The 21,475-nt window shown below is 37.6% G+C and overlaps 2 protein-coding genes across 2 annotated transcripts in view; one reads left to right on the forward strand and one right to left on the reverse strand.

Moving 5' to 3' along the window:
* LOC150080631 (glycerate kinase) overlaps positions 1 to 6,254 on the reverse strand; it is a 55,538-nt gene extending 49,284 nt beyond the window's left edge. Inside the window, exons 1-2 of the mRNA XM_090380763.1 lie at positions 6,188 to 6,254; positions 2,043 to 2,219 (exon numbers count right to left, since the gene is read on the reverse strand). The gene's annotated coding sequence lies outside the window, so the exon portion shown is untranslated. The remainder of the gene's footprint in view (positions 1 to 2,042; positions 2,220 to 6,187) is intronic.
* Positions 6,255 to 15,499: 9,245 nt separating this feature from the next.
* The window catches only part of LOC150080632 (WD repeat-containing protein 82-like), a 118,319-nt gene continuing 112,343 nt past the window's right edge, over positions 15,500 to 21,475 (forward strand). Inside the window, exon 1 of the mRNA XM_090381174.1 lies at positions 15,500 to 15,785. Within this exon, the coding sequence (XP_090237300.1) occupies positions 15,610 to 15,785 (176 nt within the window). The 5' untranslated portion in view covers positions 15,500 to 15,609. The remainder of the gene's footprint in view (positions 15,786 to 21,475) is intronic.

A 21,475-nucleotide genomic window follows, 5' to 3' on the forward strand; every position in this document is an offset into this window, starting at 1 on the left:
TGATATACCTGTACACCATGCCACTAAATGAATATTTTTAAGAAAACTTATACAGGAACAACACAGGTAAAAAGCATAATAAAGAAACATCATTGCAAAGCATTGAGTTTGATCATTCCCATAGTTTATCTGTAGTTAGCAATAAATGGGTCCTCCATAACCATACAATGGTTTCACCACTTGTCACTTATTTCAAAAAGGTCTGTGTTTGTTCAAATCACACCAAAGACTGGAAGAATTCTTAAAGACCTCTCAGTCAAGGCTGCAGTTAGTAAGTCACATGCAGAGAGAGAGAGAGAGAGAGAGAGAGAGAGAGAGAGAGAGGAAAAGTAGATGATTTCTCTCTCCCCCCCCAATATTATTCCAGGTTTTTCAGCCCATAAAACATGTAAATCAGGCTGTGAACACATATGTCACACTGATTCAATGTGGCCTAAGATGCTGGTAGGTCTAAACTACACCAGAAAACTAACAGCATTATGCAAGGCAAGGTACAAAATAAAATCCAGTTGCACTACTGTTGAATGGTTTTTAGGAGCATTAGCAACTAAGGCCATATTGCTCCGTGAATATGCGGTGGTCATTCCCTGACCTTTCCGCATCATCCGTATTTGGTGGCGACGGGCTCGAACCCCGGTCTAATCAAGAAGCGTGTGCTATGCACTGCTGCTCCTTCCCACCTGGCTACGGAGGCGCCTAGTTGCACTACTAGTAGACCGTTAAAACCAAAAACAAACCCCCGTAAAAAAGGTAAGGGCATAAAGGATTAGTATCATATAAATCTGTACTCATTAGTCAAAAATTAATTGGATTCTATCAACTTAAGTAGTTAACAGTGATCATAAAATCCAATCAACTGAAAATGTTCAAATAAGCAGGAATAACATACATTTATTTATTTATTTATTGTATTAGGCAGCAGGAATAACATATGGATATCATAGTATGACAATGCATTTTCTTCCAGTATTAGTAGTAGTGTCAATGATGCAAGGAAACAAGCTTATACAGCATCAGCCAAAAAAAAAACAAAAAAAAAAACTACACTTACTCTTCTTTCTACCCATATAATAATCTGCCTAATTCTTCCTTAAATTTATTACAACTACCCACTTCCACAACACCCAACAAAAATTTGCCTCCCCAAGCAATCACTCTCTGGCTGAAAGCAAATTGTTACACATATCTCCTGCAACTATCCTTTTTTCGGAAACTTCATGTTCAGCTTATAAGGTTGCCAATCCATCCAACCTACAAGATTAACTTTCGGGCCTTAACAGCTGCATATCTTGGATCATTTCATCCAAGTCTAAAACATTTAAATCTTTGGAGACTGCATGCTCAGCTTATAAGCTTTCCAATTCATCCAAACAATCTTGAGAAGTGAGTTTTAATTAACTTCATCTTTAAAAAGGCTCCCTTCAGCATTATACACTGATTCTGGCAATGTTACAATAATTTCAGGTACCACGAAATGATTTGCCAATGGCATCAAACTGTTTGAGCACATGAATTTCAAGATTGATTTTCAGTAAGGATAACCACCTTCAAAATGGTTTTGTAAATATTTTAATTCTTTGTAGTCATCTCCATCAATGATGGAGATGACTTTCTGATCATCTGTATGCAGAATTTCTAATCCATATTATCCATATTAGAATTGATCATTATACTATAAGATCAAATCAAATTTGTTACTTATTTAATGATACTTGTTTCAATGACTGGATCACACTGTCTAAAAATGAATCAATCAGAAAGCCAATGTCACATTGACTCATCCCTTAAACCAGCCCGACAGTAGTGGAAGGAACAAAGAAAAATATATATATTCAACTATGAAAGAAATATATTTCATTAGTTCTTAACTGAACAAGTTTTATTATAAGAAATTACTTTTTTCTTGAGAGTATCTAACCTTGTGAATATAATCATGAAATTAAATTACTGATGAAATTTACTCTTTCAAAGCATCATAACTATAAGGAAATTTTATTGAAAGAAACTAAACTATTCTCATTGTTAAAAAAATTATTAGTTACCTGTTAAAAGATGCAATTTATTGAAAACATAGCACAATTCAATTGCACAAGCAATCGAGACCGTTTGGGACAGTAAGCTCTAAGGTAAACCAAGGAATTCAAATGCTTTGTCTATTACACACTTTTCAAAATGTTTTGTAATGAACAGTATGCAAAATGTCAGCTTGCCTGAAGCACCTATATTAAATAATAAATGTCAAACAATATAAAAAGTATTACTACTAAGAATATAATAGTACACACATTGTCTTCTAGCTAATTTAAAAATATGTATTAAATTATGATTATGTAATTATGTATTAAAATCCCATTAGAGAAAGGATGTTAATTAATTCAGGAATATTTTGCCTGACCAATTTGATTGGATACTATGACGCAGTCACAAAGGAACTGGATGCAGGGAATAACTTTGACATTATATACTTGGATCTTAGAAAGGCTTTTGATAATGTTGCACATGGAAGACTGCTGCACAAATTGGAGCAGTGTGACATTGGAGGCAAATTGAGGCTGTGGATAAAGGGGTGGCTGAGGGGGAGAAGACAGAGAGTGGTAATCAATGGACACTGCTCGTCGTGGACTAATGTTATTAGTGGAGTCCCTCAGGGCTCAGTGTTGGGTCCATTACTGTTTTCTGTATTCATAAATGATACTGATGATGGTATATCAAGCTTAATGTCAAAGTTTGCAGACGATACAAAGGTAGGCAGGGTTGTCAAGGACACTACTGACACTATGCTGCTGCAACAGGATCTGGAAAGGTTGAGCAGATGGGCTGAGAGGTGGCAAATGAAGTTTAACATTGACAAATGTAAAGTACTACACATGGGAAACAGCAACCCCAGAGCAACATATCAACTCTGTGGTACTACACTGACAGTGGTAGAGAATGAAAGGGACCTGGGGGTGGTTGTGCAGGCAGATATGAAGTTCTCCGAGCAGTGCAGACGGGCTGCAAGAGTAGCTCATGGTGTATTGTCAATGATATATAGGAATTTTTCTAGGAGGGATAAGGAGGTGATTATTCCCTTGTATAAGGCAATGGTCAGACCACACCTAGAGTACTGTATACAGGTCTGGAGGCCTCATTTCAAGAAGGATGTAGAGATGCTGGAACGAGTACAGAGAACGGCAACAAGATTAGTGAATGGAACAAAGGGGTGCTCTTACGAAGAAAGGCTTAAGTTTTGCAAATTACAGGGTCTGGAGACTAGGCAGCAGCGAGGTGATCTGATAGAGGTGTATAAAGCCTTGAATGGCTTGAGCATGCTCAATGCTGATGGGATTCTTCCTCTCGCTCAGAATAATCACCTGAGAGGGCATAAATTCAAATTGAGGAAAGACAGATGTAGGATAGATGTGCGGAAATTTGCCTTTAGCCAGCGGATGGTTGGTTGGTGGAACAGACTTCCATCCCTTGTCGTGGAAGTTGATAGCCTAAATAAGTTTAAGGCTCAGCTGGACAGGTATTTTGAACGAACAGAGGGGTGAAGTGGAAGTGGTTTTTTTTTTTTTTTTTTTTTTTTGGCTGATGCTGCATAAGCTTGCTTTCTTGCATCAAATGCCTCTACTAATGCTAATGCTATTTAGTAGAATGACATCACTCTCAAATTCCATATTTTCTACCTGTGTTTCAAGCACAGATCAGTGTCTTTTGTACTAATCTAACATAACACTCACTCAGTTCAAAGGCTAAGTCTGCCTTTATCACATTTCATGTTCTGGGCAGTGTATTTTCTTGTATTGAGTTATATGTCACCCCAACAGAATTAGAAAATGTGAAATTCCTTCTTAGTTTAATAGAAAATTTTAAATGTGTGCAAGGGGGATTTGAAATTTCATGGCCTCAGTATGTAAGGGTAGTCATACAGTATTAAAAATTTCTGTACTTAATGTATAACACTTCAAATACTATCCCACACAGTTTCAGTAGCATCTTTTTTTTATTGCAGAACCTAAAATCAACAAAGTTGTGTGATTGAGGAAGCAGATAGTTATGTTATTGGCAGTATTTGTGAAATTGGTGGTAACGTTTTTGATGCAGTGTCATGTTATGCGAATTTTTTGTTGCACTCTTTTTCTTATATTTCCTGTATATCAGTTTAAGTGAATCTTTTTTATCCTTAGGTTTCATATATCCTTTTGACTCCACTTGAGTGGTGAGAAATAGTCAGCCAAGTTTGTGTATGTTTATATTTAGTCTCTCTCTCTCTCTGTCTCTCTCAGAGGTAACTCAGAATTTTTTTTTTTTTTGGGCTGATGCAGCAAAAGCCTCAGGCTTCCTTGCACCATATGCAGTGGCGGATTTCCGCACAGGCGCACGAGACGTGCGCCTGGGGCCTCTTAAATCAAGGGGGCCTCAAATCTCAGGTCTCAAAAAAAAAAGTAAAATTGTTTCATTTTAAATTTTTACACTCATCTTTATTACCGTTACTGAATAAAACTATAATTTAATATGAGAAGTTAGTAAACTCTTATGCGAATATCCCTACATATTATAGAAATATCTATGTGAAATAAATGAATTTGACGTAGAATACATATTATCATTAATGCTAGATTTTATGTATTAATGTTAGATTTGGGAGGGATGGTAGTTGTGTCATTTTTTCATTTAAACATTAGTTAAAATATGTATGAAAGAATTTTGTGCAACCAAAATGATTAAAACCGCAACACCAAATCTAGAGTGCGTGCTATAGTGAAAACGTGCGCATAGAATGCACACTTTAGAGGGGGGGGGCCTCAAAATTGAATTGCACCTGGGGCCTCTCAAGTGCTAAATCCACCACTGACCATATGGCTAATTATAATAATAATAAAGATGGAAAAAATCAATCACCATGCATTCATCCAATATTTGGAAAAAAGGGACTAACATCACTTTCCATTTTACCTAAGCCCCTATACCTGTTTCATTGGTTGTCCCGGAGCAAGCTTGATTGTCAGTATAATTCTGATCATTATAGGTAGTGCATCTCGACGTCGGTCTGACACTTTGTCCAATATGCCTCTGGACAAACCTGCGACCACTGGCCTGCTTGTCTTTATGTTGCCTCTCTGTATTGTATGGACTCCTGACCAAGAGTTAATAAATGGAATTAGTAAAAGTAAAGGATATGGTTACAACAGAAGCAGCTCCAGGTCTATCAGCACCCTGTGTGAGATTTTTTGGTGTACCCTCTCACAAAATTCATTGCAAATCAGTGAATTTTTGGGGTGTTTTGCACCCCTAAATTTTGGCACCCTGTTTGGGGGAACCGCTCAATCATGCCTTAAGCCGGCCCTGGGTTGCAACACTGGGGAGGATGCCCCTTCCTATTAAATGGTTAAGAAGTAGGCAGCAGAATTTAAACTAGGGAGGAAGAGCCTGGAAGATGACTTAGTGTGGAAAACCTGCAACATCCATCACTACAGAAATTGTTGACAGTGTGCATGATGTGGTAAGAGTGAGTTTGGCATATTGCCAGCATCTTGAGCATCTCATCTGAACATGTGCATCACATGTTCATATCTGTTGCCAGAAGTTGCTGACAGCAAGTCAAGTGAATATTTGCATTGTTATCAAGCAGATCCAACAAATTTCCTTGCAAGATGAATACATGAATAAAGGTATTATTAATAAGTTAATAATTCATTACTATAGCAATTATTAATAATTTATGAATAGTTGATTGTTTAAAAACACATTACGTATAGGTGACCGATTAAAATATATTAATTTATGTACGGGTAATGCAGTAATAACTGATGTACAGTATACAGTAAATACCACAAACTACCTGTCAGCATTTGTGAATTGCATCACAACTCCGCACCAGGTAAAATTGAGCACTGCTGGAATTCAGCACCAACATGACACAGCGCAACGTTTACATCTGTGAAATTGGATGTAGTTAGATATGTTCTACCGGAGCTATTTCATTTTTCTAATCTTTTGATATTTTCACGAAAATGTGAAGGATTTCTTCTGTATAATCTAACAAACATACGAAACAATTTTCTCACTAATTACGCGTAGATCCCTGACTATTGGATCCACAAGACTTTAAATATTTTTTTCGAAATTTTATTAACGCATCACTAAAGTTAAAAAATAATAATTAATTAATATATTATAACACCAAATTATTTGCAATAGTTACAATGCATTTAAAATGTTAACCAGGCACACCCGCTGGACACGATCTCAATGTCAGTGACTTGCTAATGGCAAATGTGGCATAGGATCAAAAAAAAAAAAAAAAAAAAAAAAACTTATACAGCATCGGCAAAAAAAGAAAAAAAAAAAAACTTATACAGCATCGGCAAAAAAAGAAAAAAAAAAAAACTTATACAGCATCGGCAAAAAAAGAAAAAAAAAAAAACACTTCCCATTTCATTCCCCGTGGGCTCACATCTGGTGAGTATGGGCTTGGCAAACCCAGGGTCCTGAGCTGGATATCATCATTCTTCTCTTTCTTGGTGATACCTTTTTCTCTCTCTCTCTCTCTCTCTCACACACACACACACACACACACACACACACAGGGGGGTAACTCAGGATTTTTTTTTTTTTTTTTTGGCTGGTGCAGCATAAGCCTCAGGCTTCCTTGTACCATATGGCTAATAATAATAATAATCTATCCATTCCCTCCAAAAGTCTGTACAGTTCATCGTTGAATTTATTTAAGCTATCAACTTCCACAACGTAACAACGATACAAGTTTGTTCCGACAAACAACCAGAGGCTGGCTAAAGGCAAAATCCGCACACCTATTCTACAACCGTGCTTCCTCAATTTGAATTTATGTTCGATCAAGTGCGTAATTTGAGACAGAGGAAGAATTCCATCAGCACTGAGCTTGCTCAAGCCATTCGAAACATCATAATCAGATCACCTCAAGGGTGCCTAGTCTCCAGACGCTGCAATTTTCAGAACTGAAGCAGTTCTTGATAAGAGCACTTCTTTGTTCCCCTCACCAATCTCGTTGCCCTTCTCCGTACTCGTTCCAACAGCTCTACATCCTTCCTAAAATGAGGCCACCAGACCTGTATACCGTACTCAAGATGTCGCCTGACCATTGTCTTATACAAACGGATAATCACCTCCTTATCCATGCTAGCTCTATATCATTGACAAAACCCCATGAGCTGTCCTGGTAGCCTTTTTGCATTGCTCAGAGACTTCATATCTGACTGCACAATTACTGCCGGGTCTTTTGCATTCTCCACTACCCTGAGCGTAGTACCACACGTTTGGTACTTTACTCTTTGGGGTTACTGCTACCCATATGCAGTACTTTGCATTTGTCAATGTTAAACTTCAGTAGCTACTTTTCATCCCCATCTGTTTCACTTTTCTAGATAATGCTGCAGTAGCATACTGTCATTACTGTCCTTAACAACCTTGCCAACCTTTGTATCATCTGCAAACTTGGACATTAAACTTGATATACCTTCATCAATAGTATTTATAAATATAGATCATTACAATGGGCCCAACACTAAACCCTGAGGGACACCATTAATAACATTAATCATAATCCACGAAGAGCAATTTGCATTGATTGCAAATCGTTGTCTTCTCCCACTCAACTGTTCCTTTATCCAGTGTATAAACTTGCCAATAATGCCATACTGCTCCAATTTGTACAGTAGTCTTTTAAGAGCAACAGTATCAAAAAATCAAAATTATTTTTTTTCCTTCCAGTTCCTTTGTAATCACTTCGTAGAATCCAATCAAACTGGTCAGAAAATATTTTTTCTTAACAAACCCATACTGTGTCTGAACTATAACTACAGTCTTGTCTAGATGATCGTGCATTATTTCTTTAAGCAGGCACACCATTATTTTCCCCGGAACCAAAGTTAAACTAACAAAAAAAAAAAAAAAAAAATTATGATACTAGAGTCCCCTGTAAATGATTACATCTACCCATATTAATTTTGTCAGTAAATTGCGTGTGTAAGTTAAACTAACAGGTCTGTATTTACACGTGTCTCCCTTCGATCCTACTTTGTGAATTGGGGATACATTTGAATATATCTCCAGTTCACTGAGACCTCCGCTGAATCCAAGAATTCAATCATAATTATGGCTATGGGTTTGTATACCTCTTTTGCTGCCCCCTTAATATAACTGGATAGATCACATTAATCCCAGGTAGCTTTCTTATATTTAACTTCGACAATTTCTTTTCCACTCTTGAGAAAGCTTCTCACCATCAAAGACCGGGACTACTCATCATGACAAGAACTAGCTAGACAGTCTCTCCCCCCCCAGCACTACAAGTGATGACAGGAAGCCTGCCCCCTTGACCTGGAGGTGGTTCGAGCTGGGACAAATTTCCAGCTAGGTAGGGGCAAAAGCACCACATACAAAGAGTTCACCACAGAACCTGCAAACAACAGAACAAATGAAAAGAAGCGGCTTCTAGCTTACCTCCATGGGACATGGCAACGACGCTGGTCCCAAACAACAAAGGGACAAATAATATAAAATTCATGCCCGAAATAAATACAGTCTACCCAATGCTACAGGCCTGGTTTTCCCCAGGGCTTCTGATTACATATCTGATGATAGGATATGACGCCATCAGAAGTAAACTGGCCACCTTCCGACTAGTGGACAACCACCTGTGTTCCTGAGACTTAGAACCACATGGTGCACGAATGCTAACACTACGAGGACTACAGCTTAATATGAATCACCAAGATTCAATTCATCCCGAGAAATAATGAACACTACCTTCTGGAGAGTGCCTAGACTTACAGGGCCTTCTCAGACTTTGCCCAGGCCGTATATGCCAAGCGACAAACTTTACCACAACCACCAAACACCAACTAGGAAAGTGGCGAGACAAATGACAACAAAAGGAATTACCAACATAAGAGAAAGTGCAAACAACAAAATGACACAACCAGACTAGGGGAAGAATGCATTGGGACCTAAGATCATATCACCCCACAAGTCAAGAAAATCTAAGTTTTCAATAAAGTGATTACCTTCTGCGACAAACAGGAAAACTGCAAGTTTGTCGCCTCGAAACACCTAGAGAAACAGCGACCACAAACAGCTTCCTCTCAACCCAACAGTTTACTAAACAACCACAACTGACCACAAGAATTAATGACAACCGGCACTGCACACCTGACTTAAACCAGAGATGAGACAAAAGGAAATTGGTCCAAGGAAAGGACAATCATACTGGACCAAACACATGGATGTGTTTGGTCAAATTGCAGTGTCTCGGGACAAGGCACCGGCGAGGTGACCTGATAGAGGTGTATAAAGCCTTCAATGGTTTGAGCTTGCTCAATGCTCATGGGATTCTTCCTCTTGCTCAGAATAATCACCTGAGAGGGCATAAATTCAAATTGAGGAAAGACAGATGTAGGATAGATGTGCTGAAGTTTGCCTTTAGCCAGCGGGTAGTCGGTTGGTGGGACAGATTTCCATCCCTTGTTGTGGAAGTTGATAGCCTAAATAAATTTAAGGCTCAGCTGGACAGGTATTTCGAACGAACGGAGGGGTGAAATGGAAGTGGTTTTTTTTTTTTTTTTTTTGGCTGATGCTTGCTGCATAAGCTTGCTTTCTTGCATCATATGCCTCTACTAATGCTAATGCTAATGGATGTCACAAACTAACCAGCACCACAAGGAAAGGACAACCAAGATATTGGAACAAAGACCAGGACAGCAGCTGATCGCTGCCTAAGCCATACGGTGACCCAGGCTGGACACCTAGCCCAGCCTGCTTCCAACTCCTATCCCTGGCAGGGGAGGTAACTTTTTTGGCACCTCCCATCCAAACTTCCTTCAGGTGAGGCATGGGCATGACACACTGCCTAGCAGTGGTCATCTCTTCTATCGACCCTTTACTTCTACTTCTACCCCCAAGTCTTCAGCCTGCCCTTGCTCTCACTATTATCTTTCATCTAGCATATAGCCTCGCACGTCTAAATTTAATAACATCAAAATTTTGCCCGACCTATTAAGCTTTTAACACATCTCTCAAGCGTTCAACGCCAACCAGTGATTCCCTAACAACAATCACATTAAACATTAACGTCAAACGTGTGAAATTTTTTTTTAGGTCTTAGCTACTGAAATCACAGGAAACTAGGTGGCAGGACCTGTCAGAACAACTTGTTGTTATACTGGACACACCTGGCTGGCCTCCACGTGGCGAGGTATGGGCAACGTCTGGCCCCACTAGGGGCATGGCGGCCAATAAGCCGGTGAAACAATGGGCACGACACATCACACTGCACAGACATGGCCCACACCCTTTAAAGTCTCTGACTTGCCAATGTACTCTCCTCGATACATACAGCGAACTCACGCGAAGATGGGAAAAATCTCAGGTGCCACCTGACACGAACGTACCTTATATCCAAAGATGGCTTTCGCAATGTGGTCTGCATGCCTATCGGCCCAAGAAGCCTTTGATGACCCAACAAATGAGGAAGAAGCGACTTGCTTGGATTAAAGCACGTTTCCTGCACAAAAGAGCAATGGTACACGTCTTTTCTGACGAGTTGAAATTGAACCTGCATGGCTCCGATGGGAAGCCATATCTCAGAAGACGAAAATCTTCTGAGACATACCATCCTGACTGCATAACACAGACTGTAAAGTTCCCCGCCGGTCAGACGGTCTGGGGTTGCATAACAAGCAAAGGGGTGGGGCGAATTAAGTTTATTAACCGAACGGTGAATGCAGAAACTTACACTGCCATCTTGAAGGAGTGACTGAAACCCGTTATTAGTGTTCATCACACAGACGTCCAAAACTGCATTTTTCAACAGGACTCAGCAACTTGCCACACAGCGAAATTTTAAGTTTTATGCTATTTAGATTTAATGATGAGTTTGTCTTCTTATCTCACAAGGCTTAAAAGATACTTACACCAATGTTTTCCCTCGTTTTTCTCCCTTAAGGTGCAGTCATACCTCAAAAATGCGGGCATTACAGTGTTGGACTGGCCGAGATTTGAACAGTGCAGATTTGAACCATATTGAAAATTGCTGGTACATAATGTCGTCTAAAATTGCTCAGAAGAAGCCAACAAGTAAGATTCAGCTGCAGGAGAGCATTGTAAGGGTGTGGTACCACGAAATAGGGCAACCGTATTGGCTGTAGTGGCGCTGCCTGTAGTGGCTATGTTATAATATGCTCTCAGTTATAGGAAAATTTAGTGGTTAAGCATAAAAAACTAAAAATACATCTTACCATACAGAAGAAGAGGTACAGAGATACATGTTTTATATCTGTGTGGTAAATATTTCTGCTCTAAGATTAAAAATAACAGTTTAACGGTTAGCGCGTTCGAAGAACACAGAAATTATGCAGCGGTTAATGCTATATGAAAGGAGGGTAAATTTGAAATACAGGAACGAATATTTTAAAACGTAAGAAATGTATTCATTGGGGGTTAGGACTGTGCAAATCAGCATGAAAATATGTTTACGGTAAGGAAACATTGCATGCTTTATGGTTTGTCCAGAAAAATATTTTAAAATATATTCAGCATAATTAATTGGAAATATTGGGCATTAATTAGACCTCGAAGAAGGAAGAAGAGGGATAATAGAGTCACCTTATGAATAAATTCATTGACTGAAGATATAATAATTACTTCTGCGAATATAATGAATAATATATGTCCGTTTATATACATAGGCGACCTCTGGAAACCAGGCATAAACCAGTTGTAATCAGCCTTCTGCACTAAGTGGGACTCTGCTGTAGTCACCTTTCTTCTTCAAGAGCATCTCGTGGGATGCATGAGAACCCTTCCTACGATTAAAGGTGGCCCCTTTTAAAATCGGCCAGGTAGTAGGCAATGGCATACCACCACATGCCATAAAGACCATAACAAAACCAACTCGAAAAACTGCTGTTAAAGGAAGACCTGCAACTAGATGGTAGTTGGATGGGATCAGTGAACTTTTGGGCGTAACATTTGGCGATGCCGCTCGTATAACACATAATCGATGCAGTTCGAGGAATTTGTTAGTGGCCACAACAGCTCCTCGGGGAACTATGTGACTGGAAGAAGAAGATATCCAGAAGTTGATTAACTCTATGCCAGATCGAACTGGCATAGAGTTGACTGTTCGAGGAGGAAAAACAAAATATTGAAGACTTATTTTGCTGATTAACAGTACATAATACTATTATGTTAACTTGACATTTCGGTTTGTACACGTAAATGCAATAAAATGTATGTTTGGTTGTCATGATTGCCATTTGGATGATTTCTCATATTTCCATTAATTACATATTTTACCCTTTGGGAATATATTTATGGCAATTAGGTATATCAGGTAGAGTTTTTTTTTATTGGATTTCATTCACAGAGATACACTGGGGTGCAAAATTTAAGGACTAGTCAGGTTTTCACCTGTAGTTTCTCATAGGAGTGGCCTGGAGCATACCAAATGAACCTCGTGAAGTATAGAAATGAAGAAGGAAACAACACCAACACAACAACGGAAACAAAATGGTACAGAGGGACTTTATTCAAAAATGGCAACGTAGCACTGTCTACCATAATACAGATGCATCACTGCCAAAGATGGAACAAAGGGAAGAAGTGGTCCTCAGTAGGAGATATGGCCATCCCTAATGTCGATGCAGGCAAAGCGTCCCATATTATTATTATTATTATTATTAATAATAGCCATATAGTGCAAGGAAGCCTGAGGCTTATGCTGCACCAGCCAAAAAAAAAAAAAAAAAATTCTGAATTACCCTGAGAGAGAGAGAGAGATAGAGAGAGAGAGAGAGAGAGAGAGAGAGAGAGAGAGAGAGAGAATGAAAGTTAGAAGGGAAGGGAATCACCAAGAAAAAGAAGAATGATGATGTCCAGCTCAGGACCCTGGGCGTGCCAAGCCCATACTCACCAGATGACAGCCCCTGGGGTTACATATGTGTCGATTGGATTTAAATCGGTGGAACGGGCAGGCCATTAAGGTAATTAAATGGACTTTTCATTTTTTTTTCTTTTTCAGTTTTGATGAAACCAACAGAGTAATTTTCAGATGAGCACACTCGTCCACCAACAGAGATCGGCAGATCAAATAATAGACTGTGTCTACAGGAGACACTGTATATGGACGCTTGCCAGTTCATGAAAAAGAAAAACCATAACCCAGCCTTTCCTAGAGAACTGCGAGGAGTACAGTGATCTACGAATTGAGTTGGCATGTCGAGTGAGTAATCTCCATCACATGGCCGTAGGCTGCGAGACGATTCTAGTTGATAAACAGGAGAACTTCTTGGATTTCCAAGCCTTTGCAAATGCAGTATTTCTTAGGTGGAAAACTCTTCTAAATCTGGAAGCCTTGGATTGGTAATGCGGTGTAGTGCCGAATTACCTAAAGTTCTGTGGAATTGTCCTGAAAGGCTTTGATTTGGTGGAGGCATGAGTCTGCAATATCCACTGCAACTCCACTCCTTGTGCTGGCATTTCTTTTCTAGGCAGCTCCTTGTGCTGGCATTTCTTTTCTAGGCAGCTCCTTGTGCTGGCATTTCTGTTCTTGGCAGCTCCTTGTGCTGCTGCCTTTCCAACAGACTCTGAACAGATCTTTGCGATGAAGTTTGGACTTTGTCTGAAATTTAATTATATGTATATTTATTTTTTATGTAATTTGATTATTCTCAGTTTTTTAGTCATGGCAGTTTTTCCCTCCCTGTACTTGGGCAAACAGGAGTGGGAGTATATTAGAATACTGCTAAACCATGTGTAACTGACAGCGGGGTTGCCATAAGTTGGCTAGGACCGCATTATTTAATAAATAAATAAAATAATGTCCTCGAGCACCTGTGTCTGCGCATGTCAGTGTAATACTCGCTGTCTTTTCTACACCGGCTGGAAAAGGCCGCGTTCGAATCACGACAATCACTTTTATGGGCTTTTTTCGGTTTCTGGCTGGGGTTAGCCGGTGTCAGGCGTGGATAGCAAGGTTTGATTTTCCTGAGAAAACCGGTGCTTTTAGTCCAGCGTAACAGGCAAATCAGCCAGAGTATGACAGTTTTTTTTTTTTTTTTTTTGTTTGTTTGTCCTTGGTACCCCAGAAATAGCAACACTAAGGAATAATGTTAGTAGGTTTTCACACCATATATACACAGGTAGAAGAAATTACCAAAGAAGGATATGGGGTTCCCATTTGGCACCAACTGTCGCTGGTCTATGCACCCAGAAATTACTAAAGAAGGACCGCATTGGAACTGCGTCTGTTACATAGGTTTCCGCGTCTGAACATATTTCTGTGACAGGGCTTGTGATTATGTCCCAGAAAATTCGTTTGAAACTTCTTTGTCTTTAAACGCTTCGTGCTTATACAGTAAAACTAGATTTTACACAATTGCTAACAAGAATAAAAAGAACAAGAATACAATATGAGCAAGTGGATGTGTACACCGTTTCTCGGTATTTTGGGTAGTCAGCATGGTCAAAGTTACATAAATTTCATGTCTAAACATATTTCTCTGATGGTTCCTTTTACCCCTAGCGCTCATTCTGCATGTCGAATGGATTGTTTTAAAGCCTTTTTTGCTCAGTCATATATTCACGACAGGAATTTGACCATAAAAATGTTTTACCGTTTTACACCGTTTTGTAATTTATGACTGATATTTAAATTATCCGAAATGAAGACTTTTGAGACTTATTTTTATATGAAGTTTTCTTATTTTTTCAGCTATAGAATATGCTTCTACATTTGTTCCATTGCATTTGAATACAGGTGTCCACGCGAAAGTACTTTTTACTATCTAATATCATCTAATTTAACCTCTGAGCTATATATTGTTCGTTATTCACGTAATTCCTTCTGGTCGTGATTGCACTGCCACATCATTGTTTAGGAAACCTATAAATGAATGCGTATGGGCGTCAAAAAGAAAACGAATAAGCTCAAACTTATCTTTTATTCAGTGTCGTAGAATACACATAATAGTAAGATATTACTACTTTGTGGTAGAATAATAATACAATACATGTATAAGCTTACGTTATTCGAAGAAATAAAACAACCAGTTAAATTTATACCATAGTCACAGGAAATTGTTGAATGATCATTACCATTCAGATCACCAAACAAATAGCAAAATTTGAATCCACCAATCCATTTTTATATAGCAGAGGACTTTTTTCATTAAAAAAAAAAAAAAAAAAATCTGTAACCAAGAAAAGAAATAATGCCCTTACGTAAGTTGATTCTCGCGCTGTTTATAACAAAGACATTTAGTGATCAATAGAACTATTACCACATTAATCATTTGTGCACTCAGTATGTTTTACTGTCGAAATGAAGTATGCGTTGGAAGCAAGCAGCTTTACTTACGTGAACTGAAAAGAGAAATTGTTACAGTGGTAGGAATTTAATAGAGAAATGAATTCATGTTGATATCATTTTAGTAGCGACCAATGAGAATAAAACTAGCCACCAGAGTTTACATTTCCCGCCATTGTCGGAAAATCTAATAGTGTAAAGCAGGTAATATTTGAAAGATGTGATGACTGAATGTAAACAAAACACACAAATAATTGGACATTTGGGGGAAATAACATCAAATGCTTTGTGAAAAAATGAAGCTTGTTGATCATGTAGTCCAAAGTTTTCGTGTAGCAAAAGTATTCAGAGAGAACACTGATCGCATCAATAGTCTTGATTTTTCTCCTAACGGTGAGACTCTAATTTCCAGCAGTGATGATGAATCAATTGTAATATATGACTGTGAAAAAGGAACGTAAGTGATTTATCAACAAATGAAGATGAAATTTGAATACTTGCTCTTAGCAAACTTTTTTTCTTTCTTTTTTTACGGTCTGCGTACAAGTAGAAAGAGATGGTGAAAAGAAAAAAAAAAAAAAAAAAAACAAAAAAACATATATGCCAGTTCGCTTTATCCCAATAAACATGTGCTCTTGTATTTGTGCATTTCAACATTGAAAATAATTGTTTCATCCTTTAATCATATTTACTTATTCCTTCTACGGTTTTACTAGTTTCATTTATCAAGAAATTTTTAAAAGCTCGTTTGGTTAGTGGAGAATTTATAACGTGACATCAAGAAAGCAATGATTTCACAAAAACGACTTACCGTAGCCTAATGTCATATTGTAACTGTGCGAGATAACCAAGAATTAAGCATAGTTCGTTTTGCAATTTGTCTTTCAATTGGTGCACTTTTTCGGATATATAACGTATGTGTGTATATAATTATAATCCAGTATACATAATTATTAATAGCTGCGTTTTGTAGAATAATTTCACTGAATACCTGAAATTTTAAGCTTTGCCGTTCAGTTTTTCTCATTCACTCTTTCCCTCTCTCGTTAGTTTTTGGCCTCGAAATGACCTATCGGGTGTATTTTCAAATAGAAAAAAATAGAACATCATGCATCCCTGACATCACGTGTACATTTGTATATATGTTTATCCAAAAAATTTACGTTCCGAGTAATACCCAAAAGGTATTTTTTGATTTGAATGACTTATTGTAAAATCCATAACGACGGACTAGGCTGTTATACACGGAGAATAACATAAAATAAATAATATCCTAATATTAAACATAATCTTAATCTTCAATGTCATTATACATTTGCATTTCACACCATTTGAAAACTGTGATCTTATGATTTTTAATCGTTACTGGTTGTTCGGTGTTGCATTCATATGATCTCTGTTGGCATCTGTAATGAGATGAAGTAACATAACCACAGTCATTGGGGGTGGTTGTACTGCATTACAAATAGATGGCAATTATACTTTTTATATGGGAACTACTGTTTATATGTAGGCAATGTCAGGGCAGCTCAACAATAGCATAATTGCTAAGAGATCAAAGACAATTTTGGGAATGTCAACCTTTTTTTTATATATATAGGCAATTTAATACAATTGGTATTTAAAGCATTCATTAAGATAAATTTGTATGTATCCACTTTAGTGGACAGAACCATATTACATGTCATTATTTAAAGAATATACTTAATTTATAAATAAATAAATTGGTTTACATTCTGGCCAAGTAGAATAGTAGTTACTATTATGAAAACAAGCAGATCTGATTAGAAGTGTAGGGCATATGGTTCAGCTTTCAAAACCAAAACTACAAACAACATTTTGAATTTTTTTGTTATTTTAGACTGCAGTGCTTTCATGGAGAAGAAGGATCTTATTGTGGCATTGTTCCTGGCAATGAAGATATTGGCTTTCTGACCAAAAATTCTACAAGAGCCATCTGTTCACATAGGTTGTTTTTACTGCACTGATGTATATTTTGTATTGGAATTCCAGGGCAGCCATATTTCATTTCCAGTCACAGTTATTTGCAAAGTGACTATACTCATGGCAAATTATTAATATGGAATTATATATCTTGTATATTACACTACTGACATTATAAACTGATACTGAAGAGCATGTTTTCAATATAGCATCTTACCACTTTTCTGAGAACCCTACCAAAAGTTATTTTATGTAAAGTCATTGTTTTAAAAAACAGTGATGGGATTAAATGTTTTTTTGAATACTTAAATGTGCAGATTTGAGAGCAATTAAATTTTGGTTCAGATGTTATTCCTAAAATTTGTAATTCCTAAAACTAAAATTGTATGTATTAGGTGACCATTTGTTTGTTCATTCTGTAATTGTAAAAACAGAATTCTGGTTAATAGTTGTCCTGCTCACCAGTGTCAAAACTAGTGAAATGTTAGTTTGTATTAGCATGTTCTTTTGTGTGAGCAAACTGTAAATTGTCATGAAACTGTGAATGCCCTTTATTCTATTAATATAGTAAAAAAACTTCAGATCTGTGTTCACTACCATTTCTTTATGTAATTATCTGTTGTTTTCATGAATCAAGTGCCAAAACGAGGGGAGTTCTGTTTTCTGTTTATATTTTGGAATAACCACATGGTCAGAGGAGTTCACAAGATCAAGAGAATACAAGAAGAAACAGCACCATATTTAGCATTCACGGGCTTGAACCCTAGTCATTGAAAGCCCATGTACTTATATACTCTTGTGCCTGACCACTCGGCTACTGCGGGCTTTGATAAGATAAGTTGGAAGTATTTTCTTATTGATTCCGATCAGTGAATTCTTTGGCCTCCACATTAATGAAAAAAGTTTTAAGCCCTTAGATAAATATGGAACAACAAAAAAATATAAACCATTATATTTAAAGTTTTAAATTGTAATACTTTTTAACAAGTATTTCAGACTTTATATATATATATATATATATATATATTTATTTATTTAAAAAATAATTTATGTACATTTTCCATATATTTTTTCACTCAGTCCTCACATCTTGTGTGCCATTCTTCCATCCATATATTTTTCATAGTTATCATATATATATATATATGGCACTGCATGTAGTGGCTGTGTTATAATGTGCTCTCAGTTATATGAAAATTTAGTGGTTTAAGCATAAAAAACCGAAAATACATATTACCATACAGAAGAAGAGGTACAGAGATACATATTTATTAGATACATATTTTATATGTGTGGTAAATATTTAGGCTCTAAGATTAAAAATAACAGTTTAACGTTTAGCGCGTTCGAAGAATACAGAAGATTATGCAGCGGTTAATGCTATACGAAAGGAGTGTAAATTTGAAATACAGGAATGAATATTTTAAAACGTAAGAAATGTATTCATTGGGGGTTAAGACTGCAAATCAGCATGAAAATATGTTTATGGTAAGGAAACGTTGCATGCTTTATGGTTTGGGAGAAAAAAGTATTATAAAATATATTCGACATAATTAATTGGAAATATTGGACATTAATTAGACATCGAAGAAGGAAGAAGAGGGATAATAGCGTCACCTTATGAATAAATTCATTGACTGAAGATATAATAATTACTTGTGCGAATATAATGAATAATATATGTCTGTTTATAAACATAGATGACCTCTGGAAACCAAGCATAAACCAGTTGTAATCAGCCTTCTGCACTAAGTGGGGGCTCTGCTGTAGTCACCTTTCTTCTTCAAGAGCATCTCATGGGATGCATGAGGACTCTTCCTATGATTAAAGCCGGCCCCTTTTAAAATTGGCCACCACATTATCTGATGCCATAGAGACCATAACAAAACCAACTCCAAAAACTGCTGTTAAAGGAAGATCTGCAACTAGGTGGGGTAGTTGGATGGGATCAGTGAACTTTTGGGCATAACATTTGCTCGTATAGCACATAATCGATGCAGTTGGAGGTATTTGTTAGTGGCCACAACAGCTCCTCAGGGAACTATGTGATTGGAAGAAGAAGAATATATGATAGAGGCAGAATTTTAGGGATAACATGTTCCATATTTCTGTTGATTGACTTAATCAACTGGTTTGTAGTAGTAGTAGTAGTGGCATGTGATGCAAGCGTATGATTTTATGTAGCATCAGCCAAAAAAAAAAAAAAAAAATTATAAAACAATCCCCTCTAAATATTTGTCCAGTTCCTCCTTAAATTTATTTAACCTGTCAACTTACACAACGACAGATGGAAGTTTGTTCCAGCAATTAACCACCCGCTGGCTAAAGGCAAATTTCCGCACATCTATTCTACCTCTGTCCTACCTCAATTTCAATATGCCCCTTAGATGCATAATCTGAACAAGTGGAAGAATCCCATCAGAATTCAGCGTGCTCAACCCATTCAAGCCTTATACACCTCAATCAGATCACCTTGCAGGTGCCTAGTCTCCAGCTGCTGCAATTTGCAGAACTTAAGCCTCTCCTGGTAAGAGGATCCCTTCATTCCCCTCACCAATCTTGTTGCCCTTCTCTGTACACACTCAAGCAAATGTACATCCTTCCTAAAATGAGGCCTCCAGATTTGCACGCAGTACTCAAGGCGTGGCCTGACCATTGCCTTATACAAAGGGACAGTCACCTCCTTTTCCCTACTAACAAAATTCCTAATTCCTGTATATCATTGACAACACCCCATGACCTGCCCTGGCAGCCTGTCTACATTGCTCAGAAAACTTCATATCTGACTGCACAATTACTCCCAGGTCTTTTTCATTTTCTACCTCCTTAAGTGTAGTACCACAGAGTTGGTATGTTTCTCTGGGATTACTTCTGCCCATATGCAGTACTTTGCATTTGTCAATGTTAAACTTCAGTTGCTCTTCTCAGCCCATCTGCTCAAATTTTCTAGATCCTGTTGCAGTAACACACTGCCATTACTGTCATTAACAATCCTGCCAACATTTGTATCATCTGCAAACTTCAATACTAAGCCTGATATACCTTCATCAATACCATTGATAAATATACAAAACAACAGTGGACCCAACACCGAACCCTGTGGAACTCCACAAATAACATTAGTCCACGAAGAGCAGCACCCATTGATTACCACCTTCTGTCTTCTCCCACTCAACCATCGTTTTATCCATTGCAGCAACTTACCCTTAATACCATTCTGCTCCAATTTGTACAGTAGTCTTCCATGCGCAACAGTGTCAAAAGCTTTCCTGAAATCCAAGTATATGATATCAAAATTAATTTTTGCATACAGTTTCTTTGTAACCACATCATAATAATCAATCAAATTTGTCAGACAAGACTTTCCCTGAACAAACCCATGCTGTGTCTGAATTATTGCTGCAGTCTTGTCTAGATGATCCTGCAATGCATCTTGTACATATTGACGATCCCCCCATCCTCCTCGGTTTTATCTCTTTGTGCTCTGAAACTGTTCAGTTTATCCAATTGTAACTCATATTACCTTTCAAGGAATTTCCCCTGAGGCTTTTGCAATTACTAATGACCTCACCCAGATTGCTTACTACCAGAATATCAGACAATCCTAACCACACACCTAATGCCCTTGATCTTTTCCTCCCCAACAACCTCTTCAAAGTGCATGGTCAGTTTTAGTGGTCCTATATGCATCCCATATAGCAACATAATGATGGTCTTTTCTCCAGTAGAGTCTCCCATAGCCATTCTCAGCTTTGTGTTGTCTGGAATTACAAGAATGCAAAATGGGATGATTTGCATGATTTCTATTCCTCCTTTCTTTGGTTGGGTTACTGTTTTAAATTTTCTGATCCTCATGTTTGCTCAGATTGTGACATTGAAATTATTCTTGTAAGGATGACATCCTGTATTCTGCCTTCTACTTTAAAATCTTGTCCTTTATCCAAACTTTGGTTTTCTAGTAGATGTTCTAAGGCTGTTCAAGATAAGAATATAGCATATTACAGTTGGTTTGTATCCAATTCTCCAGCTTCATTTTCTGCCTATTCTATACTTCTCAACAATTTTAAAATGTTATTAATCAATTCAAACTTGATTTTGAACAGGCTAAGAGTAGAAAGCTTATATCATGTCAAATGGTAGTTGAGCATTTGCCAACAGATTTGGTCTCTTGCCATATCTGTTGACAAATGCATCTGAACCAAA

The sequence above is a fragment of the Mastigoproctus giganteus genome, chromosome 9 (genome assembly GCF_048544385.1).
Source record: "Mastigoproctus giganteus isolate SK-2022 chromosome 9, ASM4854438v1, whole genome shotgun sequence".
Classification (NCBI taxonomy): Eukaryota; Metazoa; Arthropoda; class Arachnida; order Uropygi; family Thelyphonidae; genus Mastigoproctus; species Mastigoproctus giganteus.